This window comes from Apodemus sylvaticus, chromosome 16 (assembly GCF_947179515.1).
Source record: "Apodemus sylvaticus chromosome 16, mApoSyl1.1, whole genome shotgun sequence".
NCBI classification, from domain to species: Eukaryota; Metazoa; Chordata; class Mammalia; order Rodentia; family Muridae; genus Apodemus; species Apodemus sylvaticus.
In genome coordinates, this window is record NC_067487.1 from 35,607,784 (window position 1) to 35,634,387 (window position 26,604).

At 47.0% G+C, this 26,604-nt stretch overlaps 1 protein-coding gene across 1 annotated transcript; it reads right to left on the reverse strand.

Annotated features, from left to right (window-relative positions):
• Positions 1 to 25,735, reverse strand: Gdnf (glial cell derived neurotrophic factor). The gene is made up of 3 exons (XM_052159976.1): positions 24,702 to 25,735; positions 20,065 to 20,241; positions 1 to 3,183 (listed from the first exon to the last, which is right to left on the reverse strand). Exons 1-3 carry the CDS (start codon positions 24,760 to 24,762, stop codon positions 2,699 to 2,701), a joined length of 723 nt encoding a protein of 240 aa, XP_052015936.1. The 5' UTR covers positions 24,763 to 25,735; the 3' UTR covers positions 1 to 2,698.
• Between the last annotated feature and the right edge of the window lie 869 nt (positions 25,736 to 26,604).

Genomic DNA, 26,604 nt, shown 5'->3' on the forward strand with positions numbered 1-26,604 from the left:
TTGTAAAAAGTTACAAAATGATATTGTACAAAAATAAAGTCTGTAGAGAACTTTGGTTGTATAACACAAACGACCGAGACATCAGAGAGGTCAGAACTTCCAAAGAAGTGTGCTCCTTACTGTGGTAGATGCTGATCACGACAGTAAAGACAGTCGCAAACTTCACCCTTCTGTGGCCTGGGCGGAGCAGTTTGCTCCCACTGCAACCTGCTTGAGATGTGTGGCTGATGCTGAGCTCTCGAGGGATTCCCCTGAGAGCTGGACCTGGGGACATCAGCTACCACATCTGTCAGGATTCTCTGAATTGAACAGAGGGTCCGGAACTACATCTGAATTGTGCTGGGCAGCTGAGGTTGTCACCATTTTGAGCAGGAGAAGGTGAGAAAGCAGCGAATATATCCCTCTATTTCCCAGTCCTGCAGAGGGTGTGGAACCATTAGTGACTTAGGTCTTCAGGGCCACGGGATGGGGAGGGGATGCCTGGTAACTTTTACCTCTTGGTTACTTAGAAATTTTGATAGGATTATTTGAGAGAGGCCAACTAATTGGTCATTTATGATTTTAGAACTATCTGTCCTACTTTGGGGGGGGGGATAGCAGCCACAAAGGTAGTGAGTGATTACATTAACTTCTACATAAAAATTCCATTTATGAAATGTGTAACAAGCTCTAACATAGGACTCAAGGCATGACCTGTTGGTCAGTGGCCAGACAGGTCCTCTATGGGGTGCAGTGAGCGGTGCCATTCCCACCCTCTGCTGCTTCCTTCCAAACAATGAGGGAGGGCCTCTAGTGTGTCCTATGGCCAGTCAGATGTCCCTTCCTGTCCATCTTTCTCCTTAGAATCCATTGGGTTTGAGGGGATAGCAAGTGTGGAGCCCAGGTGACACTGAGTCCTGGCAAAGGACAAGGCAGATGGCCTCCCCCTGCACGATTCCCCATGTTCTCCTGCCTGTGTGACCTCGGGGAGGAGACAGGTGGGCAAGAATGGAGGAAGAGGAACCACCACCTTGGCTACCGGGCAGGGACCTTCATTTTACTTTTAGGTGACAATAAGTTCAGGACTTCCAAGAGGAGTTCAGCCTTCTGAATGTGTGGTTATGATATCACCCGTGATGGAGGGGGAAGAAGAGCTTAACTCAACGGACTGTGGAGCTGGGGCCTCACTGCTCAGGTTGAGAGAAGAGGAGATGCAAACAGGTGGCAATCCCGCAGGTACTTCCGGTGAGGGGGTGGGGCTGAGATGCCCCTCCCGACCCTTTCCTTTAAAAGATAGGAAGCAGGGGTTGGACTATAACTCAGTTGGTACCAACAGTTGCCTGGCATGGATGAAGCCCTGAATTCGATCCTTAGGGTGTGGATATGGTATGATGTCTACCATGCCAAGACCACAGGAAGCCAGAGATTCAGAAGACCAGGGTCATCCTTGACCAAGCAGTAAGTTCAAGGTCAGCCTAGGCTATAGGAGATCCTGTCCACAGAAGGAGAGGGGGAAATGCTGAAATCTGTGGCAGTTAGTGAAGGCCTGCCTTACAAAGATAAAGTAAGTGATTTTTGCTTAGCAAAAACCCTCTTAATACTCTGAAGAGAATGGACCCTTGTTCTCAATGTTAATATTTCCTCTGTCACCTTTGTATTCTGTGAGCACGTATACTTTGGCACCTTTGAAAAGAGACTTTAATAAATAAGGGAAGAAAAGAGAAATTCATTAGTGAATGGTAATAAATAACAATAACTTAAATCTCAATAAATATCTTCTCTATATCTCTGTATTTGAAACAGATGCATTGCATCAGTAGCTTCTCTGGTCACTGGTGACCACGCATAAACGGAGCTGTGTATGTAACATCCGTCTCTGTAAACCAACAGGCCCCGGGGTCTCCCTGGCCGGGGCAGCTGGGGGGGGGGGGTCTTCCCCATTAACTCTCCTACGAGAATGCTGCCGAAAACCACAACTTGCTTCCTGTTTCTGAGAGCACAGAGGAAATGCCTCCAGGTTTGTTTCTAAGTACGAGGACAGCTTTTAGGGTTCCTAGCCAACTTCTCCAAACCCCATACTCTGTGTCCAAAATCAACCACCAAACGTTCCCCAAAATGCTGCATGTAATAACCCTCAGGCCCCGGTTTTCAAATTCAAAGGCTGTCATCTTTTCTCATCTCTGCTTTTGTCCCACCCCCTCCCAACCCCCTTTCCTTTCCAGGGTGTGAATCCATCGAGTGACAGGAAAAATACATCTCTCTTATTTTCAGCAGTAAAATGTAGTGACAAGAGGTGACACCGGAACTGTCACATCTCCCTGGTGTCTTCAGACACGTGAAAATGAACCACGGGAGATACACTGGCTTGGTTCTTTGCGCACATGCGCGACTCGGACCGCCATCGGTGACCGTGGACTGTATCAGATAAACGCTGGCAACAGCTAACCAAGGACACCAGCCCTGAGCTTCTGGTGACATCAGCTGCCATCCTGGAGTGCTCAGACGGCTGTTCTCACTCCTATCCAGTTTTCTGTAGCTGGGCCTTCTTCTACCAGGCTCCCACGATGGCTGCCTTCCTCCTCCTTTTCCTCTTTTTCCGCCTCTGCCTCCGCCATCTTGGTCCTTATCTTCCGCTCTGGGCAAACATTTCCTGGGAACCTTGGTCCCTTTCTTCGCACTGTAGCAGGAATGCAATACACAGCAGTCTCTGGAGCCGGGGTCAGATACATCCACACCGTTTAGCGGAATGCTTTCTTAGAATATGGTAAACCAGGTTGTCATCTAAAAACGACAGGTCGTCGTCGAAGGCGATCGGCCTGCAACATGCCTGGCCCACTTTGTCACTTGTTAGCCTCCTACTTCGAGACAGGTTTTTTAATATTTTGTCATACATTGTCTCGGCCGCTTCACAGGAACCGCTGCAATATCGAAAGATCAGTTCCTCCTTGGTTTCGTAGCCCAAACCCAAGTCAGTGACATTTAAGTGTATCGCAGTCAAGACGCACCCCCGATTTTTGCCCCTCTGGCCTCTGCGACCTTTCCCTCTGGAATTCTCTGGGTTGGCAGCTGCAGCCTGCCGATTCCTCTCTCTTCGAGGAAGCGCCGCCACTTGCTTATCTGGTGACCTTTTCAGTCTTTTAATGGTGGCTTGAATAAAATCCATGACGTCCTCAAACTGGTCAGGATAATCTTCAGGCATATTGGCTGTCCAACAAAACAGAAATGCCAAGTGAGACAACAATGATCATTTCGGGCAGTCTTCTTAGTCACAGGAACTCACTAGAGTCTGACCCACGGTAAAATGGTCATCCATTGATGCTAAGTGTTCACAGTGGCCCCCTAGAAGCAAAGGCTAAAATGTGCCCTCTAAGTCTTTGCAAAATATGGGTGTCAAAAGAGAGGAGACGTGGTAATGAAGGCACAGTTCCCTATGGGAAACAAGTCTCTAAGAGTGAGTTGTTCATGTGAACATCTGACAGGTTAAGCATGTAGACACGTGACTAAGCAGGCTGACTTCTAAGGTCTGTTTTATAGCCTTGGATACAGCTCTCACTTGGAAACACTCTCAAATGCTCCCTGGGATGCAGGAAAATTTAAGTGTATTGCAGTTAAGATGTTCCCCCGTGCCTACACACCTTGGTGCCCTGGTTTAGGGAGCAATGAAGGTACTTGCATTTTATTTTTATTTTAAGTTGTTGTAGGATTCTGGTGTATGTGGGCATCATAGCAAACTGAGAAACCAGCTCTCAGAGGCTGGTGTGATATCTCCTGGCTTTGCTACTTTGCTGTAAGTTTACCCTGACTCTACCTGGCTGAGCAGGACCAGATTCAAACAGCACATACAAAGATCTCTAAAATTCAACTCTATTTTAACCTCCCCAACAGAAAAGTAGATTATATCTATATTTCATTGACATGAACTACAAATGGCATGGTTCTAATGAAAGGTTAGAATGATTTAAATATAAAGGAGAGAGGCTGTGGGGACAAATGCAGTCCTGGGTCCAGAGGTGAAGTCAGTCTATGCTACAGCTGCCACAGGGCTCCCACTGTGTGGTTACAAACAGGACAAGAGATGTGAGCTCCAGGGAGACCACACAGAGGAAAGATGAACCAGGATGTTTGAGACCTCTGGGGAAGACAGATTTACCATCATCTGAGATTCTGAGATTCCAGCATTTATTTGCCTTATATGACTAACTAAGGGGGAAACAGCTATTGGGATGATTAAATGCACACCAAGGAGAGGGGAAACCTAACCCCCCCTCCACCCCTTTTTGAGATCAGGTATTAAGCTTCTATGGTTATTTCATCCCATCTCACGCAATTCAGTAGTTTTGGGTTATATGTGCCTTAGAAAAATAAATTTCAAAAGGATTGTTAGAAAGAGTGGTTGGTTACTTGATTGGTTGGTTGGTGGGTTGGTTGGTGGTTTGGTTGGTTGGTTGGTTGGTAGGTTGGTTGGTTGGTGGGTTGGTTGGTTGGTTGGTTGGTTGGTGGGTTGGTTGGTTGGTTTTGGACAAGCTCAGGAAGATTACATTGTGTCTATTCTACCTCAAATTACACTATCATTAACCTAACCTATTTAGTTGTTAAAATGCAGCAAGAATCTCTCTCTCTCTCTCTCTCTCTCTCTCTCTCTCTCTCTCTCTCTCTCTCTCTCTGTTCGTGTGTGTGTGTGTTGCTAGGTTGCCTGTCTAGCTCAGCTACAAGATTTTACATATGCACACCCCTTCGGTGTGATATGTGATAAAGACTGGGAATTGGAATCCAGGGTGCACTGTTTGTTGTGGTGTGAGAATTAGCATTGGATGTTTAGTTGCTCTAAGTGATAAGCTGCTTCAGAACCAATGTAAGCCTGCTTTAATCTCTTGCCTTAAAAACCTAACCTGGCCCCCAAACCATCTCCCTTACCTATCTCCATCTTTGTGGTGTGTGTGTATGTGTGTGTGTGTACATGTCTATGTACATGTGTGAGCAAGTATGGGGTATCCATGGAGTTGAGAAGTGAACACATGTGTCTTCCTCAGTTTCCCTCCATTGTATTTTTGAGACACACTGGAACTCACCAACTGGACTACACTGTCTGGCCATCAAGACAAGGATCCTCCCATCTCTCCCTCCCTCACGTCAGGATTGCAGGGGAGTTGCAGGCTTTATATGGGCAATGGGGATTGAACTCAAACCCCTGGTTCCTGCTTCCACAGCACACAGTACCAGCTGATCATCTTCTCACTCTCCTTGCCTCTCTTGATTCGATTTTCTGCTCAGTGGTAAACTCTTAGACTCAGATCATTTCCTCTCTGTTCTCAGAATGCTCCAAAGCTTGTCACTCCCCTTACGTCAGAGCCAGAGCCTAGACTGGCAAAAAGATGGTACCTCAGCTGCCTTCTGCCATGTCCCAGCCTTGGTTATCGCTGACCTCATCTATTTCTCTACTTTCTCCCTTCCTGATGTGTCACTGCCATGTTGGGGTGGCTCATCCCTTGCTTTAGGAAGCTGTCTTGTACAAAGGACATCAAACTGAGTTTCTTGCTTCTGTCTAGGCTGTGCCAGTACTACCATGTGTGATGGCTAATCTAGATGGCCAATGTGACACACTTGCAGAAAAGGGACCTCAATTTCAAGAACTGCCTTTACCAGACTGGCCTGTGGATATATTAGGCATTTTTTCTCTCTTTCTTTCTTTCTTTCTTTCTTTCTTTCTTTCTTTCTTTCTTTCTTTCTTTCTTTCTTTCTTTCTTTCTTTCTCTTTCTTTCTTTTTCTTTCTTTCTTTCTTTCTTTCTCTTTCTCTCTCTTTCTTTCTTTTTCCCTTCCTTCCTTTTCTTCTTCCTTCCTTTCTTTCTTCCCTTCCTTTTCTTCTTTCTTTCATTCTCTTTCTTTCTATTCCTTTCTTTTCCTCCTTCCTTCCTTCCTTCCTTCCTTCCTTTCTTTCTTTCTTTCTTTCTTTCTTTCTTTCTTTCTTTCTTTCTTTCTTTCTTTCTTTCTTTCTTTCTTTCTTTCTTTCTTTCTTTCTTTCTTTCTTCTTCCCTTCCCTTCCTTTCTCTCTCTCTCCCTTCCTTCCCTTCCTTTTCTTTCCTTTCTTCCTTTCTTTCTCTTCCTTCTCACCATCCTTCCCTCCTTTCCTCTCTCTTCTTTCATCCATCCCTCTTCCCTTTTTTCTTTTTGCTGACTGATGTGGGAAGGCCCACTCTGTGGACGGAGGCATCCCTAGACAGGCAGGCCTGAGCTACATAAGGAAGGAGCCTGAAGCTGAGCCTGGAATCGAGCCAGGAAGTAGGGTTTCTGCATGGTCCCTGCTTCCACATCGGCCTCTCATTTCTGCTCTGCCTTCCCTGGGTGATGCAACACACCTACAAGATGAAGTCAGCCCTTTCACCCCAGGATGCTTTCAGTCACAGCATTTTATCACAGCAACAGAAAAGTCAACTATAATGCCACCCCTCCATGCTAATAACAAAACAATGAAAGTGTCTCTAGATGTGGCCAAATGTCTTCAGGGCCTAAATCACCCAGATTGGGAAGTACAGCTCAAACACAGGCCTCTGTGGGGCTGCCTGTGCCTGGACCACTGTTCTTCAGCACATTCTATGTCTCTCCCACATCTTCTGTAAGTATATGCTCAGTCCCTTGCCGACCCCTTTGGTGAAAATGCAGCAAGTCTCTAGCCCCCTCCCCCGCTGCTCTACCCCTCCACCCTATTGTGTTCCCCTACATGCTAACACTCACTGCCTAACTTGGTTTTGTTTGTCATTTCTTCTCTATGGTCTCTAGGAGAATGGCCATGTGGTCTAGGCAGGAACACATTCGCCCTGTGCCGCAGACCTTGAACTTGAGGTCCACTGAGGTGGGGACTGATTGATCATAAACAAGTGCTTGGGGTCACGTTTAGAGGGGAAAAGAAAATTAACTTTTCAAGATGATGGTATGGCTTCTGTGGAAAACTGAGTCTTCATGAAATGAAAGGCTGTAAATTTTAAGTGTCTAAAATAACCCAAATCGCGGGGGTGGGGGGCCTGGTGGAGGTCTGAGAGGTGAAGAAGTGTTTTCAGGCCCTCCCACTCCCCACAGCTTCAAAGCCTAGACAATGGTCCCTCAGTCATGGCTTCCTCAAGAGGCAGAAGGGACACATTTCCAGAGGCTGGACCAGAAGCATGCGTTTGTTTCCTGTCTCCTTGAACTACTTTTTCATAGCATGTCCCTTAGGGAGTTTTCTTTAAAAGACAATAGATCCTTAAATTATTCTGCTTTAATGTGGAAAATGACTTATTTTAAAAATGACCTGGTTGTGCTTAAATTTTTTTCACAAATAAATTGGTGAGGAGAAAATAAATGAATATATGTTTAATTATAAAAACTATACTTCTCTCTTATATTTGTAAAAAATGTTTATACAGAAATCCAAACTTCTAAAATAGATACAGCTAAAGTGATTAATTAAAGCATAATTTTGCTTTAATTTTTTTTAAAAAAATATTTCATTTAACAAAGGACTCACTCAATGAGGACTCGGCTCAATTTAAAAATCCCTAAGTAGATCATTAACTTAGGAACCTGGGAAAGTTAAGATTGATTACTAATCAAATGAAGATTAATCAAATATGAGGACAAACCACAAGATGTTCAACAGAAGTTAAAAATAAAACATTGGAGTTACAGAAAATTAAGTTTTCTGGCTTCAGAAACTCATGAATTTACATGTGACGCAATTTGAACCAATCCCAGCGACATAATTTGGCTCTAACACCTTCCATCTTCTTAAAAATGTCCCTGTTTTCCAGATCTTGTACTGCACGGCTTTATCTAGGCTGCGCTCAGCAGACATAACATGGGATGCTGAGTTAGGTTGGCATTTGGGATAAACACTGAATAATGATGATGATGATGATGATAATAATAATAATAAAATCAAAAGTTCCAAATCTAGCATGGGGCAAATACTGTGATATTTAGGACATAACTATATGTCATTATGTTACAGTTTAATTTTAAATTTCCCTTGTTCTTTCTACAGAACCAGGGTAGAACCTAGGCTAAAAGGTTTCTTGTTTATCCTGAATCTATCCCATAATAACCTGTTTCAAAGCTACATCATGTAAAACACTGAGAATAAACTCCAGTGTAACCTATGGACTTTGGGCAATTGTAGCAAATACCATTCATGTGAGAGGTATTGATATTAATAAAAGAGGAGACTGTATATATGGAAACAGAAGGCATGTGGACAACCTCTGTACCTTTCTTTGAATTTTGGTGTAATCTTACTTAAAAGTACACACACACACACACACACACACACACACACACACACACACACACACACAGAGGTGCGAGCCATGCTCTGTAGGCAGAGGCAGGTTGAGTTCTGTGAGTGTGAGGCCAGCCTGGTCTACGTAGTGAGTTCTGGGTCAGTCATAGTGAAACCCTGTCTCAAAACACTACCACCACCACCACCACGAAAACAAAAATGGCTTTTCTGACTTTGGGACACACTGTTTCAGTGTGCTGAACTAAAGAATAGAGGTTAGGACTCCTCTTGTTGATAAGAAACAACCTCTCCTCTACATAGCTACTGAGATAGAATATTATTAATCACCAAGTTTAGGTTCTACATGACTATTGAGATGAAGGGTAGTTTTCTTTCATAGTCTTAAAAAAAATGAACAAACAACATATATTTTATGGAAAATGTTACATATGTAAATTGTGGGCTTAAGAATTAATAGTCAGAAATGAGGATAAAACATCATATTTTCAAGTCATCAAAGAACTCAATTCCTAATTTCAGGTTTTTTGATGTCACTGCCTTTCATTGGCAGAGACATCACTTTATCATGCTTAGCATTTAGCAGATGTTAGTAGCTGAAAGATTCTGTAGAAAGGTGCTGGGCAAATCTCCTCAGCCTGTTCTTAAGATTCCCACAGACATTTCTAGCCTTGTCTAGGCAAGTAACATCGCACCTTGAATTCAGGGGCCCACAGTTGCTTTAATCTGCTAGGACTTCACTGAGCTGAGGGGAGAGAAAAGGAACTTGGCTTCATATTATGTCCTATACTATGGCCTAACAGCCGAGCACGCTCTTACCCTATGAAGAGTTTACAGAATACGTCAGGTATACAAAGACCCACTAATATTAACGTTACAGTAAATAGTAAAATACTTGCAAACCACAAAAGAAGGCCACAATTTGAACAACTGGAAAAAAAAGCAAAATAAAATAAAAGTCATGTAAATAAATAAAACAACGAAAGCAGGCAGGTCAAAAACTTGCTTATTTCCCTGATATACTTGGGGGGGCCTATATTTTGAAAAATATGTCTGATTGAAAGTTGAAATTTTGAGATATCAAAATTCTCAGTTGTTTTAAGTCATCCTTCAGAGTGTAACCAAATATTTTGGCATTATTCTGTTTCAAATATTTTAACTCTGATGTGTCCTTTGTATAAACAGTGTTATTTAAACAAATGAAACCTTGTACTGGGGCATGACTCTGGAAACAAACCGCTCACTCCAAAGGCTTTGCCTCCCTTGGTTACGGGGAAAATTAGTAATGTCACCTTAAGAACTAAGGACTGGGATAAGTCACCATTTTTGTAAAGCCAACAGAGTTTTCATCAGAACAATAGTGACAGCTCCGGATATTCCATATAACCACTAAGCTAAAAACAAACAAACACCAAAACAAAACAAAAAACCAAAATTCAAAGTGTTACCTTGGTTAAGATGGCTAAAATGTCAAATATTTCTTCAGAACTGTAGGTCAGCTGTATGTTACCCAAGAGGTCACGTTTTTATTGGTCATTGTGTCCTCTTCATGCTAACAAGGCTGGCATCTCAGACAGACTTTTAGCTATCTCCTGCTTGTGTCTGAGAGAGGTAATGAAGGCTGTCCACAAAATATGAGCATGTGACTCCTTCCCACTTGGTGACTGGACTCAGAGACTGGCAGAGGGTTTCTGCAGCTATGAATGTTCCAGGAAAGGGGGAGGGGCTGACTCTAGCACTGTAGTGCCTCTATGAAAGAAGAGATTTTCCAGGCCAAACTGAGACCTGCCAAGTCTGCTATGGAAGGCACAGGGCACACTGTGTGGGAGGACGTGCCTCCCTACAGCACCACAAAGCCTCCAGCTTGTGTTCTGGGGCAGTAAGGACAAACGTGCTGAGCTTACAAGGCCTAGCTGGCCATACAGTTAAGAAATATTCTAGAAGTCAGTGCCTGGAGGTCCTTTCCTGGGGCAATAGCCAGCTCTGGTAGAGTTTGGCTTGAATAGTAAGAAGCTGGACAGTGTGTCCATAGGCCTCCATAGGCAGGGGAACACAGAAACCCCTCAGGGAAGGGGGATTCCACCTGAAATCCTAATCTACTTCTACTGCAGGCAAAGAACACACCTCTTTATAGGTTAAGTGTCTGAGACACAGAAACACATTCTTGCACACATGTGTAAGCATAGACTTACTGTGTGTTCACACAGGCAGATGCTTATTTCTACGCAGGCCTCAGCCTAGGACCAGTATAACATCTCAAGTAAGACTGATGTTATTTTGTATCTTTCAGAAAAGTACAAAGGCAATTTTCTTTCACTCATTTTGAAAGACTATTACAAGAAGTGCACAGCTGTTATTACATTAATGTTACAACATTTTCCTAAGGGAGGTCTTAAATAATAGCTTCCTTGAAGCATGTAACATTGTATCAAGGTGGAGAGGTGGCTTAAAGTCTCACAATGAGTCAAGGCAGAGCCTGACAACATGGCTGCCAGCAATGGCCTATCCTAACCTCTTTAAGTTTGCTTCTATCCCATCCTTCATTTCCACATTCAGAGTTTGCATGACTTTGGAGAGCGTTTTGTCCTCTTTCTTATCTCCTGAAGCAGCCCCTTTGCTGAGAGCTGCTTCTTCTACAATAAAGAACTGTTCCTATGGCTGAAGAATACCCACTCTATCACCACTGTTGTTTGTAGATATGATTGATAGTTTGGGATTAAACATCTCCACATATCTCCTTACAGACTGAGAAGCCGCGGCTAAGAGGAGACATGTTTGCGTAAGACCGAGTGGTTAGTAAGCATAAATATGCCTGGCTTTGCATCTAAGATAAGGATAGGTCTTGTTCTGAATACTGCTTTTTTTGCATGGTATTCTACTACCATGCAGTTTCTTAAGTCTGGTGGCAGAGGTCAATTAATACAGATACAAGGACAAGGTATGTCAGTTTTAAGACTTGGAACAGGACGAGGGAAACGCACCTGCTGTGGGAAAAATTCAGTAAGAACTCAAGTACATTAAGTAGATCTCAGAGTTAGGCCACCATGGGCCACAGAACAGAGAAATGAGTCTCTGAGAAGGAAAAAGCCATGCCTTTTGGGGGCACCTCTCTCCCATCTTCTTCTTGTATATCACTCTGAGGCAGATCTGCCAATTCCCAAGTCACAACCGGAACGCCAGCAGCCAGCAGTGGGGGCAGATTCAGACAGAGAGGCCCCAGGTCCGGAAGCTTCTCATACTCAGTCTGGCACCAGTGACCAGGCTCTTGCTGCAGAGCTGGAGAAGACAGAGCCTGAGATTCCAGGCCTGGGTCAGTCCCTGACCACTGTGTGACCTTGGACTAGTGGCTTAGCCATCCCGAGGTTAACTTGCTGTCCTGTGGGGCTCTCTAGCTTGGAAGCCCTGAAGATGTGGACAGTCTAAGGGCAAGCAGGCACTGGCTTCCTGTCACCTATGCAGGGAGCAGTATCCAGCTTAGCTACCACAGTTAGTCCCCATCCCCTTACAGGACAAAGCCCCACAGGAGGTACTCTGGATTCTAAACGGCCTCTTCACTTTACCTTCTGGCTCCGCTGAACCTGTTTGTGACATTTAAAATAATCATTGCTAAGCTGCTCTTACACCAAGTCACATCCCACCTCTTACTGAAAAGACCCAAAAGACATGTAGAATCCTGTATTTGTAGCAGCAGGTACCCTGGGTCCAGGCATTGTCACACACTTTCTATTTGTAGGGGCAGAGTTGGCCTCATGGGCTTCCTAGAGGATGTACCAACCCGTTCTAATATGTCAGTCTCTAGACAGACTCAAAAGTCTGATGTTTTCTTAAAGATTTCAACTTTATCCATTTGTTTGTGCGTATCAAATCTGCCTGGGTCATTTTTTAGCTCGCCACTTCAGTGAACCACCCCTGGCAACTGCCACAAAGATGGATGGGGGTTGTGGGTGCTCCATAGCTTGTCCTAGACCTAAAAGGTTACCCTTTGACCCCATTCCTGTTTGCCTTTGGGGGAACCTCTGAAACAAGTGACGAGGGTGTAGAACAATGTCCAATGCTTCAAAGAATCCTGAATTGGTTTCTCATGGTGTACTGTCTAAAAGTCCTAGTTTGATCACATACTAGTTTGATCAAATGAGAGAGGGGGGCAGGGGAGGGGAGGGGGAATAGGGACAGGGAGAGGAAGAGTGAGGGGAGAGGGGCAGGGAGAAGGAGAGGGAAAGAGAGAGGGAAAGGGAGAGGAGAGGGAGAGAGATTATGTTCGTATGTCCTCATTTATCTTAGTTCCAGCCTTTCTTTCTGATTTTGGGCACAGAATAGATCCTCCAATGAGAGCTATTCGTGGTTAAGTCATAAGGGGTTTCAGAACATCTATTTTTCCTGTAACAATCAGCAGCTGAGGCCAATCACAAAGGTATTGGAGTCTTTCCAGAGTGACCAGTGCTCTTTTCTCATGACCAGCAGTGACACTGGTTTATTTAAAGTATTTTCTGCACAGGAAAACCACCAGTGTTTTGTAGTAGTTCTTTTAAGGGATTTCTGGATAACTCTCAAGGCAGAAGAAAAAGATGAAAACGAATGCATGCCACTTGAGAATGCAGGAAGAGAGAGCAGGGTATATTTCAAAAGCCACCTTGCTTTTAAAATATACCAGCAGTAGGCTATTTTACTCAGATCTGCATCTGCTTTGACCAATACAGCACATACTAACTTAGTAGTGATACAAATTTTGAGCTGTTAGCCTACAACTCAACTAAGAAAATTTAATAATAACTGCACATAAGTACAAGTAGCCCCCCCCCAAAATACCCCCCAAAACCCAAAAAACAAAACAACAACAACAAAAAACCCACTTAGGGAACAGAGTATTCATCCCATTATTCATATTCCACTTGCTCTGATTTCTATGTACGTGGCTTGTACTTTTATTACGGTTGTAATAATGATTTTCCAAGAATACAACATGGTTTCCTGTGGAGGAATGATCACTCTCTGCTTTTAAGTCAGGAAAATACCCACCAGGGTGCCTATTTGTTAGCTAATCCATGAACACCTGGTGTGAGCTAAAAGCACTCAACAGCTATCAATAAATACCCCCACACTAATGAGTGCACGCCACGAACTCAGTTAAAAAAAAAAAGAACAACTTAACAAGGGATGGGGAGAAATTACCCAGTAAAATTAATTTGGCAAAAAAAGCCACGAGGGAAAGCAATCCTTTGTGTTGTTCTGGGGCAGCTGGCACTGGGGACTAAGGGAGGAATTTCAGAGGACCTTGGTGGGAAGTCTCCACTTTTTCCTTCTTACAAAGTACATTTCTAATCCCAAGGGGCCACAGGACCTTAAAATGCATCTTGAGCCACTGGGTCTTCTGTGTTTGGGGAAGATGTGGACAGGAGAGGCAAGAAGTCAATAAAAGTGACTCTGAGGACCTCAGGCACTCGGATGAGAACAAGCGGAGATGAAGAGAAAAGTAAAGAAAAAGAGAAAAGTAAAGAGGGTGGGAAAAAAAGTTGTTGATCATCTGCATTTATTTGCTGGAGGCCTCTAGTTCAGTGGTTCTCCACCCCTCTCAGGGTGAAACAACCCTTTCACAGGGGTGGCCTGAGACCATTGGAAGATACAGCTAGTTAACATTCATAACAGTAGCAAAATTACAGTTATGATATAGCAGCAAAAATAATTTTATGGTTGGAGGTGGGGTCACCCCAACATGAGGAACTATAGTAAAGGATCACAGAATTAGGGAGTTGACAACCACTGCTCTGGTTGGCTATGGAGTTTCTAGCCTGTGAAGGAGCTTACAGAAACCTTTAAGACTTCAGAAAGCCAGGTACAAACACCATTCAGAGATAAATACATTTGCAAACCCTCAGTGCTGAGTTTCTCTTCCCTCTTTCCTGTCCTTCTCTCCTTCTCTCTTTCTCTCTCCCTCCATCTCTCCCTCCATCTCTCCCTCCCTCCCTCCCTTCTTTCTTCCTTCCTTCCTTCCTTCCTTCCTTGGGCCACTAGATGTGAGTGTTCTGGAGCAGCAGGATGTAGTCTTGTGTGGAGCAAGAGTGAATATATGAGCCCAGGCTGCTCTGACTCAGACCCTGACTATGTGGTTCCCCTAGAAGCTCTTCTCTCTAAGAAGGCAGGAACAGTCAACTCTACCTTTAGATCAAGATTAACAAAAGCAAAGGTTTGCTCTAGGAGAATGAAAACAATGGTTCTGTGAAGCCAACACACCGTGTTTTCGATGATTCTTTGTTGATATTTATATTGGAGGCAGGGTAACAAAGACCACTGTGCATCTTTAAACAAAGCCCAGGGGATCCAGGCTTGGCTCTTATCATAGTTTAGATGCTAGAGCACTGTCTACAAAGGAGAAACTTCTGTCCAGGCCCTGGCTCGGTGATTTGTGGGCAGAGGGAACCAACCATTTTGTGTGTGTGTGTGTGTGTGTGCTGTATCTTCTGTGGTCCTAGAGATGCCTGACAATGAACTTTCTGAACAACAGACTCAACAGATTGTCACAAATGGGATTTTTTTTCTGACTTCCTCTGGGTGCACATGTCCTCTGGGAGTACTAAGAGAAAGTTTTCTGCTGCTCTGTGGGTAAGGACTAGCTTCAAGGGGGGTTTGTCTATTCCTCAACTTCCACATCTGCTGTGCCTCCCCCCAATTAGACCTGCGATGGTCTTGTCAATGGTCTTGCCTCCTTTAGCCCTTCTGGTTCCTTACAGTGTAAGGGGCACTTCACTTGAATGCATTATTTAAATCTAATATAGAAATAATCAAATAAGTTCAAATTGAGGGGTGGTCAGGGAAGCCACCCCTCCCACCCCACTCCAGGGTCATGGGTTGCAGGGCATTGACAAAGAATAAAGGAAGCTGACAATCAAATGCACCTTGTGATTCTGGGCTTAAAAAATAGTACAGAGGACATTGTCACCAGGACCAATGAAGCTGGAGTATCTATGGGTAAGTGCATTACACCGTTGTCAAATTTCCTGATTTTGTAGCTGAATTGTGCTTGTGTAAGACCTCATGTTGTTCTTGGAGGACATATGTGGAAGTATTTAGTGTTGTGGCTATCTTAGTGCATTCTTAGATGGTTTGAGGTGGGGGAAAAAGAGACAAATTGATCCAAAGAGAGAAAACTTACTGGGAGGTGGGTGGGTGACCTCCGTTCTGTGGATCAGAACCTTCTGAGGAAGGGGTGTGCATGAAGAATCCGGGGAACACTGCAGCAGGTGGGTCCATAATCTTCCTGGCCAGGCACTGCTGGCAAGGCTAGGCTGGGCTTATATCTATCTGTCTATTCACCGAGTCCTCTTGGAGTTCAGATCCAGAAGTGGCATTTCCATTGTGGAATGCGTAGTAGCACATACATCTTATCTGGCTTCATTAGTTTGAGAGGGTTTGTTGTTGTTGTTTACAAAAATATGCTAAAAACTTGCTCTCAGCTAGGTTACTGTTTGGATAGTCAAAAGAGACACTAACTTTAGTATGGTGTTTGTATTGCCATGCCCTTGAGGGTGAGTGGGTTGATTTGATTGTGCTCATGCCTTGATGCTTTTTAAAAATAAGAGCACAAAGAGTAAGAAAATTGCCTGTGCTGAAAGTATCACTCTCTAGATGCCAGTTATTATTTGGCACAGGTTGGCTGTGTAGCAGAGGACACTTGCTGTCACCTGCCTGCTATAGGAAACGGGGCAAACTCATTTTCCTAGATCTAAAGAGAGCACTACACAATCATCTCCCAAGACATCTCCCAAGTGCCCTCCTCATGCCAGCACTCATCCCACTCATGCCCACTGTGGTCTCCATTTGTGTCCAGCTGCACTTCCTCCATAGTATGGCTGAGAATCCTGCATGCTGCTCTCTGGTCTGCTCCCCTCTTTCTTTCCAAACACCTCTTAGATCCCATTTCCCTGGACTTTTCCCCTCTCCTGCTCTCCATGTCCCAGTGAGTTCATTGCAGTATGACTTTAGCCAAAGGATAGATGTGTCTATCTGTCCTGCTGACAACGTGTCCACTCATCTGTCCACCTGCCTGGCCTGTCTGTCTACTTACAATTTACATCTAGATGGATTTTTGCCTTTCGGATGCTGCTGTCAATGCCAGGCATATGAGAGATGTATGAAATGGCTTGTGCTGGAGCTCAAGAGATGAATTATATCGTAAGTATCTTCATTAAGTGAAGACCATGAGTATTGGATAAACAAGGTCACACATGCAGTAGGAAAGGAAAGCACTAGGGACTTTTCACTTTTGCATCAGCCAATATTGATGATGCTTAAGCTGATGGGCCAGTGCAATGTCCTCTGCCTGGACGATTATAAGTGAGCCTTGAAAGCAATTCCTCTGGACAACGGTTTTTTAAGGGGGGGGTGCTAAGAAAGAAGATGCTTGTTTCTGATCTCAAATAAGGGATCAGCGTCTCCTAAAAGAGTCATCCTCACAGATTTTTCAAGAGCTTCTTTCCAACAGCAAGATGCTCTTTCCCAGTTACACAGGGACTTGACTTTCTTGCATGCTAGTAAGCACTCTACCATCACACCTATAGCTCTCCCACCACACTTACTAAGTTATTTCCCAGTTGGTAGCTAATCAAGTTCAGCCCATGCTACCTGCTCAAGTTTCCTTCATTACTTAATTTTTGTGAGCCAAATATGTACATTCATGGGAGGATGTTCTAGATGGCCAGAGACATCTGTGTTTTACGTGTACCAGATATTTGTGGCACTCTGGTCAGTCTCTGGAATGAACAGGCACACATTAGTTGACGAATGAATATATACGCTCTGAATGTAAACATTTAAAATTGTATGTGTTTTATGCTTTTAGTTATTAGACAGAATGATAGTCAGGATGTGGCTTAAGACTACAACGAACAAATCTTCAGTAAGTTCTGAAAATCTTGAACAATCAGTTTTAGCAATTGGTCGAAGAGCATTCACCCCTATAGAGTTCCACCCTTCCATACATAATGTATTTTAGTGGTTTGGGCAAATGCTGGCCTCAGAGTCCGATGACCTGTCTGCTGCCATCCTGGGTACCCGGCACTTTGGATGTCATGTTTTCAGCTCTCAGAACCAGAAACCTTTCATTTTAGCTTTTAAATGTTACGGCACTGGAATATTCTCAACGACAGACCCCTCATGCTATTGCCAATCCTCCTTTGGAGAAGATAAGGCAGGAAGAAAAACAAATGAGCAAAGGGGGTAGAGACAAAGTCTTGGGCTAGAGACGAAGGCAAACTACAAGCAAGTTTCTGAGCCAGTTAAAAATGGTCACGGGCATTTATTTTATAGCCAACCTCAAGACAATCAAGTCGGTTATTACTTCTATTTGCTTAGCCTGTGCTATGTTGGAACAGAACTTGGGATGTTTAACTTGTCCTGGACCCAGGGGAACAGATGATGTCTCAAGAGTGAGTATGTGCAGTGGATGACACAGTTCCAGTGTCTCCATGGAAAGTGCACAACCACTGTCACTGTCACAGAAGTTCTGCTTAGTTACGAAACCCCAAGCACCCAAAGGAAACTACGGGGACCAAAATTTATAGCACTGTTTATTTTCAAATGAAATGCAATGATTTAATGGTTAAGTTCTACACCAGACTTAGCCAGTTGCACCGTGTACAGTGAGGATATAAATGTCAGCGCTGTGGTAGGGGTGTGCTGACAATTGCTGAATATTTAAAGTCTGCACACTATCTTTATTTTGCCTTCCCTGCACTGACAGCTTGCTGCCGGATTGAACATACCCAAAAAGAAGTCAATTGGCTTAGAACACAGCTCAGCTTCTCTTTGGTAATTTCTCTGTCTAGGTTCTACTGGGTCTTTCCACAGACAAAACAGAATTGGATGTATTCTGCTGTCTTGAACAAAACTGTAGCCAGAATCTTGTCCTTAGATGCTTTAGTAGCATTTGAGAAAGGGAGGCACAATCCTGTGCCCCTTCCCAGTGGGATCCACGCAGTCAATGGGATTCAATGCTATTTTGCTTTCTTAGTGGTGGATTAACCCATAGAAGCCTTAGGGTTTTTTTTTCCTAGAGTGTTATCAAGTTTTGGTGACACAACCTTTGGAACAACACTAGACACACCTGGGAAACATCTAAAAGTCTACACACCCAGGCTACGGTTCAAACCAATTAAATTAGACTCTCCTGGCATGCGATCTAGTGTCAACAGCCTTTAGCATTCTTAGAGAACTCCACTCTCTTTTTTATGAGCCTCTTCTCCAAGGAGGTTACCACAGGAGCATGGAGGCCAAGGAGCAAACCTGGTAGCTATTGGCACTTGGGAGAAGAAAGGCTTCCCTTTTGTGGAGTTGTAAACTGTTCACACTGAGTTCTAAAGCCATTAACTTGTAAGAATTAATGGGAAGAAAGCCCAGGTAGACAGGCTAGTAATATAGCAATTAAACCCCCATGAATTAATCAGAATGCAATCAAACAGTCAGCGGTTTCTCCACTGGTATCTGAATTAGAGAACTATTATTATTTGCCACCCTGTCCCTGTCCCTTTGGTTTGTCCTTTTGGAATGGATAAATGAACACAACAGCAGAGAGGGCATTTAGAATTTCAGTCGGAGAAATAGTTGTATGCCCTAAGCTTGTGATTGAAATGAAGCTCTTTAAAGATGAGTTTAATTGATGGAAAGTCTGGGGACACATGCTTGAATTGCAAAGGATCAACTGCATTCCTTTTTAAACCACAAATCACTCTCAAAATCCTTATAAAATTCTATTTTTCCCTCTTTTTTTTGACACTTATACAAGAAGCCAATTTTGTTGTTGAAATGAAACGCAAAGCATTTGCCACATTCTGCCCATTTTCTAGTCCAGGACCAAGGACTTTGACTGTCTTGGGGCTGACTCAAGCTGGGCTGCTTTCCCTGATGGTCATAACTACAGTGCACTTCAAATGCAAACCATCAAAGCCAATCATTCTAAGGGGTTGCTGGTTGGCCAATGGATGAGTATTTTGAAATTGTGTCAACTTTTCTGTTGCTACCTTTTAACCTAGATACTTTCATTTTCTCTGTAACTCCTTATCTGTCTGACGTTACCCATATGGACTCCTGAGGACTGGAGGATACAAACTGTAATTGCTGGCTTCTAGAAGACATTAGCTTTGGAACAGTAAATCACAGACTTGTTTTAAGAGTATCCTGTTTTTGTTGTGGTTGTTGTTTTTGAGTTAATATCTTGAGGTGAGGTGCAGTTCAAATGCCTCTCCCTTTCAGCTCAGTTTGCTCTAGTCACCCTGAACTTTTTCTACAGCAGAGCTCTTCTGAACAGATTTGACACTAGGCAGATGCTAGCTCTGGAAATGGAGGGTACAGAAGGATGTGTTTTCTCTCTGATTTGGATTTTCACAAAACCCCTGGCAAGTGGAGTTCAGGGTGAAAATGCAAGAGGTTTTAGGATTAAGAACAGCTAGGCACAGTAAAATAGCCTTAGAAGAAAGATCCTGCAGTGTGTCCATAGAGGGGCAGGGAAAGTAAGGGGGCAATTGTGCTCTGGTGGTGGTTGTGATGGTGGTGGAAGTGGGATATTTGTTGATAGGAACGATAAAGAGACACTATTCCACATCCTCTGCACTGGACAGGGGATCCTGTGTACTCGCAAGGCGTCTGGGGACCCTTGGTCAGCGACATGCAGCGGAATACCCTTAAGGGCCTCGGAGCCCTTCCCACATAGCCCCAAAGTGGAGAGGCGCACAGCCTTCGCAGCTGGCCGGGGTGACTGCGTGCGTGTATGCTGCTGTGGGGTGCCCTGGGGTCCGCCGATGATGCCCCGGGGGGAGGGAACGGTTCTTACAGTCGCTGGTCAGCGCGAAGGGCACGCGGCGGTGGCCGAGGGAGTGGTCTTCGGCGGGCGCTTCGAGAAGCCTCTTACCGGCGGGCAGCGGGAAGGCAGACGCGGTGTGGAGCAACACCAGGCAGACAGCCACGACATCCCATAACTTCATCTTAGACTCCCGTCCAGCGGTGGCACCTGCGCGGGCGGGCAGCCGGGAAGAGAACCGCACCAGGCAAGTTAGGCTCGGACGCCCAGGACCCTGGTGCTGACTGCAGGGCAGCCTCTCCGCCACTCCCCTGCCCCGCTCCCAACTCAGTCTGTCGCCCTGCACTGCTATTGATCCGCGCTTCCCCAAGCACCCCGCCCTTGCCCCTGGTCTATTGCCCGCCCGTCTTCCTTATTCCCTGGTACACCCCAGGTGCAGCTCGCGTTCCCAACGGGTCCACTGCTGACCACTCCTCAGTCCTCCAGCCTCCAGCTCCCAGAGTTCAGATTATGGACATAAACTTACTCCACAACTCCCGCTCCCCCCCCCCCCACATTCCCTATGGGGGCGGGAGGACTGGGTAGCCCCCATCCGGCTACCTTTGCCGGGCCCTGGACAGACCCCTCCCCCCAAGCAGCTCTGGGAGCTCTGGGAGCCATCCTTTCAGCAATGCAAACAACAGGCTTTTTACCTTTGGGACTAAAATCAAGCTCACCCCTCCGTCCCAGGCTGGAACTTTGTTCCAGTTAGGAAGGATGTAGGCTCAGGCTCGGTGGAAACACTTGTCCCCCCCCCCCCCCCACCACCACCCCGCGCCTACCTTTTAAACATCCCAGCTAAGTGGAAAAACAAAACAAAACAACAAAACCCAAACAACTGTCACCAGAACAAGTCCACGTGAATCTGCAGACGTTGGCTTGCATAAAAGTGCCAGGTTAAGTCATTTAACTTCGGAAGCATCCACTTGGCTTAAAATACCAGTTCTACTTCTTAGGATCATTAACTCACCAACAAGTCCAGAAAGTGCCCAATAAATGTTTTACCATTGCTAGTAGGCAGGGACTGGCTTTATCTTGACATTTAAAAACCCTCCGTGGTATATCTGAAAATGCCCTTGATTTTAGCATTGCGGCTTTGTGAAGTTTTGGTCCTAATTCCTTCCCTCTCGGCAGAGATGTCGCCTTTCTGTTCCCCTAGCTACTCCGGGACCATAGTAAGAGTCCCGAACATGAGTCCTTTGGACTTTCCAGGCCTCAAGTCTCTAGAAAGGCCTTGCAGCCTAGGGTGCTAGAGCTAATAAAGAAGGCTATGCTCACTTGGCGAAAAGTCCCATCCAAAGAGATGGGGGAAGAGGGATTGAATCACTTCTGGGTATGCTGGTCCTCTGTCACTACCGATCCCCACCCAGTGTTCCAGCGTGGGGACCATTGCCTGGAGAATATTCCTCAAATCAGGAAATTCATGCATTTTGATAAAACAGCCGTGATATTTTTAATGGGGCAGGGCAAATCAGTTTTCAGGTACACACACACACACACACACACACACACACACACACACACATCTCTGCACATTCTCTATTAGCCTAGAGGCATTTGCTTCTCTCTCCTTTCCGGGGGACATCCCTCCCGCCCCTCAAATCTCCACCCAGAATTCCAGTCTAGGCCCCTAGATAAGGCCACCAGGAAAGCGTTTAATTCGGCTGCCACCTCCCACCGCTGCGGAGACGAATTCATTTTCCATCCCTTGGGCGTCTGTTGTCTCCGCAGCTGTTGGGTTCGGAGTTTGGGAAGCGACTGAACCTCACAGCTCCGGGGTTCCGGCTGCGCGGGCTGGCTCGAACACCCCAGAGGAGGGAAAAAAAGAAGCCTCTGGCTCCCGCCCGGGCGCACCAGTGCAGAGAGGCGCTTCGCGAGTGGGGCGCAGGGGGCCCCCGGCAAGGTCTCCGGGCGCTGGCTTTGCCAGCGCTCCCCGGTGCGTGCGAAATGGCTGGCGGTCCCGAGCAGCAGGGGGGCGCGGGGTTAAGGCGCGGTCCCGGATCGCCGTGCCCGTCGGCAGGAAGCGACGGAGGCACCAGATTTCCCTTCCGCATTAAGAGGGTTTTCCTATTTATTTATTTATTTATTTATTCCAGTTTGGCTCGCGGAAGGCTTTTAAAATGGGACGTGGCGAGCCTTGATCAGAAGCGTGGCGACGCCGGCAAAGGAGGAAAACACTGGAACATTCACTCACTGCCTTGCCAAAGGAGACTCTCCATCTTATTCTAGGCGGGCAGCATGGGCTCCCCGAAAGCACCCCCCTACCCATTCCAATCCCCAGGAGGTGCAGGATCCCTCTTCCCCGAGAAACATGGGACCGGCTCCTCTCTGAGCTGCTCTTTAGTGGGTGGCACTTGCTCTCCTCCCAGGCCTCGGTAAAAGATGGGGTGTGCGTCTCCCTGGATGCTCTTCCAAGGAGTTCATCTGGGCCCCGCCCCGTATCCTTACTTTTCTTTTTACGTTTCTACCCTAAAGTATCGGCTGGACCAGTTCCTGCCACACCTGGCCTTTGCTGCGCGTGCTTAGCTTACGGGACCAGGCTGTGCAGGGCGTGGGGTGGGGGGGATCAAGCCTTCACTCCGAGGTTGACTCTGCTAAGGGAGCCCCCTTCTCTCTTGGTCTTGGAAAGCTGGTTCTACTTTGCATCTGGGGGGTCAACTCATCCCAGCAGGGCAGAGAGATCGCTCTGCAAACTTGGGCACCTGGTGGATCCTAAAACTGGGGCTTAAAGGATGCTTAGGAAAGCTGCGGTAGTAACTGCCAAATCGCCGCTTACCGATTCTGAGTTCCCGGCACCAGGGGGCACTAGAAACCGCTCGGGCCTTGTAGTCTTCCCGCGGTCTGTAGGCTGGATTGTCATTTTAAAATATTAAACTGTAGGAGAACCAATGTCTCTACCATCTATCCCCAAGCTAGTCCAGGGACCTGTAGACACCCTTATGTGAATCCCCACTTTTCGGGTTTCTACTCTTCCATTCTTTCCCCCATTTCTCCTCTCCTCATTTCACCTGAGGTGGTTTCTTGGCAACCTACTTTGAGATGCCCTGATCCTCTATCAATGAGAAAGCTTTGCAGAGGGTGCCTGCTCCCTGCTCCCAGTGTCCCCACACATTTTGGGACTGGCAGGCAGGAAAGTTTGTTTGGGATTTGCTTTCAAGACCTGGTGGTGTGGGAGGAGAGTTTACTACAAACTCCGGTGTTTCCTGTAGGGTCTGGGCAGAAATTACTAAAAGATCCGTTGCTTGAATTCACTGTGCAGAGTGTCCTTGACTGAGGACGTATTCTCTTACCACTGCCCTACCAGCCCAAGATGGAGAAAGGGGGAAAATATGGGACACTTCCTGAAAAACGAAAGCCAGGGTTGGGTCTGTTTATTAGAGGACCCAAGGTAGAGTTCTAGGCCGGGGAGCACTGGAATCTCTTGCAGCGGTGAGCTAGAAAAGCCGCGGGCTAACCGGACACTACGCACTTGTCACTCGTTTCAAAGACACCTCCCCCACCAAAGCTCAGAGAGACAGAGGGCATGGTTAGGGCAAGAAAGAAACAGCGAATCCTTCTTTGAAGGTTTGGAGGGAGGAGGCACACGATCGCCGGCAAGTTACATCTCCCCAATCGCTTAAACACACATTCAAAGTAGAGAGGAAGAGCGAGTCTAACGCTCTCTAACATATTCCCTGAAGGAACGGGCAGACTTGCGTTTATCCCGGTCAAAGAGCACAAACTTGGCGAACTCCGGGCTTAGTTAGACAAGCTTCCCATGGCGTGCTCATCCGCCCTGCAGGCAGATTCTGCTACAAGCAAGATTGCAAGCGGGGAAGCCGTTCAAGTGCCTTCCTACTCCCGATTCATGGGTTCCTTTTCCCTGCGTGGGGCTGGAAAGCAACCCCATTCAGGAGTCTGCCTCGAAGTGGTACAAAGTAGTGTGTGGGTGGGGGCTGGGGGAGTCTTGGGGGAAGAGACACAGAGTGCCAGAGAGAAGAGGAAGAGGTAATTAGAACAATCACCTCGGAGGCCTGGCGGAGACCTAGAGGGCTCCTAAGAGTCTTTAAGGCCGAGGCGCGGTAAGGAGCTATTTTCCTAATCACGACCCGAGTAAAGGCATTAACAAAGTTGAAGCAAAAGGCCAGAGGAGGGGAGGAATGTCGCTTTGCAATATCTCTCTAGAGGAGGTGAGCCCTCTATTTTTAGGTTCACGGCACCTTTGCAACCCTCCCTCCCAGGGCTTTGCTTTCTCCCAGAACAGACCCAAACAAGCTCAACAGTAAGTTACACTCCGAGCTATGATAACGCAGCAGTTGCACTTTGGAAAAGGCGCTGGCGGCGGTGGGTTAGGAGGTAGCCAAGTCTCACACGCTTGGTTCCAGGACTGCACAGAGGAATGACCCTCTCTGGATTTTCAGGGTTCTAGGGCATCAGGGGCTCTGTCTGGTACTTTTTTTATTTGATCACGCGGAAAAGGCAACCTACCCTCGGCAAGGCTAGCTTCTCTCCGGTTCAACTTATCTGCCGAGCTCCCGCTAGCCTTCCCACTTTACACTCGGCCGCCCGCTTGGGGTCCAGCCGCGCCCTTCTGCCTTCAGACGACACAACCGCCGCCAGCCCTGTCCCCTCCAGCACGTTTTCCCTCTTACCTCGGATCCCGTCTCCGTAGACCCCCAGTTGGACATTAACTCCAAGTGGCCCGAATCCCATCCAGGAGACCCATCCGGACCTCGGGCAGGAGCGCGGGGCCCCGCCCAGAAGGTCGGGAGCAAGAGCGCGCAATCCAGGGGTCGCGCCGGGGAGCGAGGACACGCAGGAGGCGGCGGCCACCGTGCCAGCCGCCGCCGCCGCCGCCGCTGCGAGGAGGGCGAAGGCTGCCGACACTTCCACACCGGCCTCCTGGACCCCAAGAAGACTAAGTCTGAGCAGCCGCCCCTGCCTTGGCTGAGGGGTGGCACGGCTGCGCGCGCGGCGCTCTGGGCTGGAGCAGCACCGGGCCCGGGCGCTGCGGGTGGCTCAGAGGCGGTCGCCTCACTCTGCACCTCCTCGGGGCGCGGTGGCTGCGAGTACGAGGCGGGCCTGTCTGATGATGCCGAGGTCTTGCCTGGAGAGCCGAACGAGACACCACGTCAAACCGCGCTGGCAGTCCCTTGAAGACATGAGGGCGCCAGGAGCGCAGGCTGGTGGTGGAGAGCCCCGGGCCAGAGGGCCGGGATGGGGGAGTAGGGGGGCGCCGAGCCGCGATGGGGGGAGGGGAGGGGTCCGGCGGCAAAGGCGGCCTGAGTGTGGGGGAGGGACGGAGATCCGGGGAAGAGGCACCGGAGCTGCGGGGGCGCGGTGCAGGGTGCGAGTGGGTGACTCCGAGAGCCTCTCCCCGGGGTTGCAGGAACCGCCGCGGGGCTCGCGCTTTCTAGCGGGGTAGATCCACAGGAACGAGCGCGGAGCTCGGCTCACAGCAGCCCCAGGGGGCAATCGCAACTTGGTGACGGCGTCCCGCGCTCCGAGGGAGGGCGCTCTGCTTGCCGGAGGCTACCTCGGGGCTTTCCTTGTCCCCTTCGAAGGCTGTCCTTCCTCCTCGAGTGTCCTGCCCTCCCGGTTTTCTGCAGGGCAGAAGACGGTGGCAAGAAGACGAGCAGCCTTGCCCAAGTTTTCCCAGCACTGAGAAGAAGCGCGGAACAGCCGGGAGAGGAGAACCGAGTGTTTGCCAGGGCACGCTGCAAGTGGGAATGCATTTATAGAGCTCTCACCGCGTGACGTGCCCTCCAGTGGCTTTTCTGATTCGCTTTCTGACCTAAACACACATTAGTTTAGTCCCCACGCGAAGGCCAACACAGTCTCCAAATATCTGCTGGCTGAAGTCAGAGGCTTTGCATATCATGTGTTACATGACAGGCACTGAAGAAGGCTTCTGAGGCTGGCCGGCTTCTCAGACCTAGGCTCCATTTCCATGCTGTTGTAATATAAAACCAGACGTGCGGTAGGCACATACATTCACAATCACAATTCCAGAGGCGTAAGATCACGTTATCAGGGAGAGGTCAGGGGAGGTAGGACAAAACCTGCCTTTGTTCAGAGTTTTGAAAAAGTATTTGGGGACCCTAAGCAAGGATAGGACTGGGTGCAGTTTTCAGTTAGAGGGACTCAGCCTTCCTTCTAGAGCTTTGAAAAGGGGAGAGGCCAGACCTTTTCAGCATTTCTTCTCTTGGTTAGCTGAACACCAGAAGCCAGGAGCCTTCTTTGTAGAGGACAAGAGTACAACAAGTTCTTGCACACCCACCATATGGCTGAACTGTAAATATGTTACATCCACCTAGGCATGGAATCTGTTCTCTTTGATATATGCTAAATAAGGTACGTCTCTGTTAGGGAGACCTGTTTACTGGTAGCCACTGGAGGACCTGACTTTAGTAGGATCTCCTTTATTTTCTTAGTCAGAGACAGTGAAAGCATAAACAGGCTCAATTTACATTTACACCCCTCTTCTTTTATGACTCATCCGGAGGTTGGGGAGTATGTGTTCTGGAAGAAGCTGAGTCAATAGATAGGGGTAAC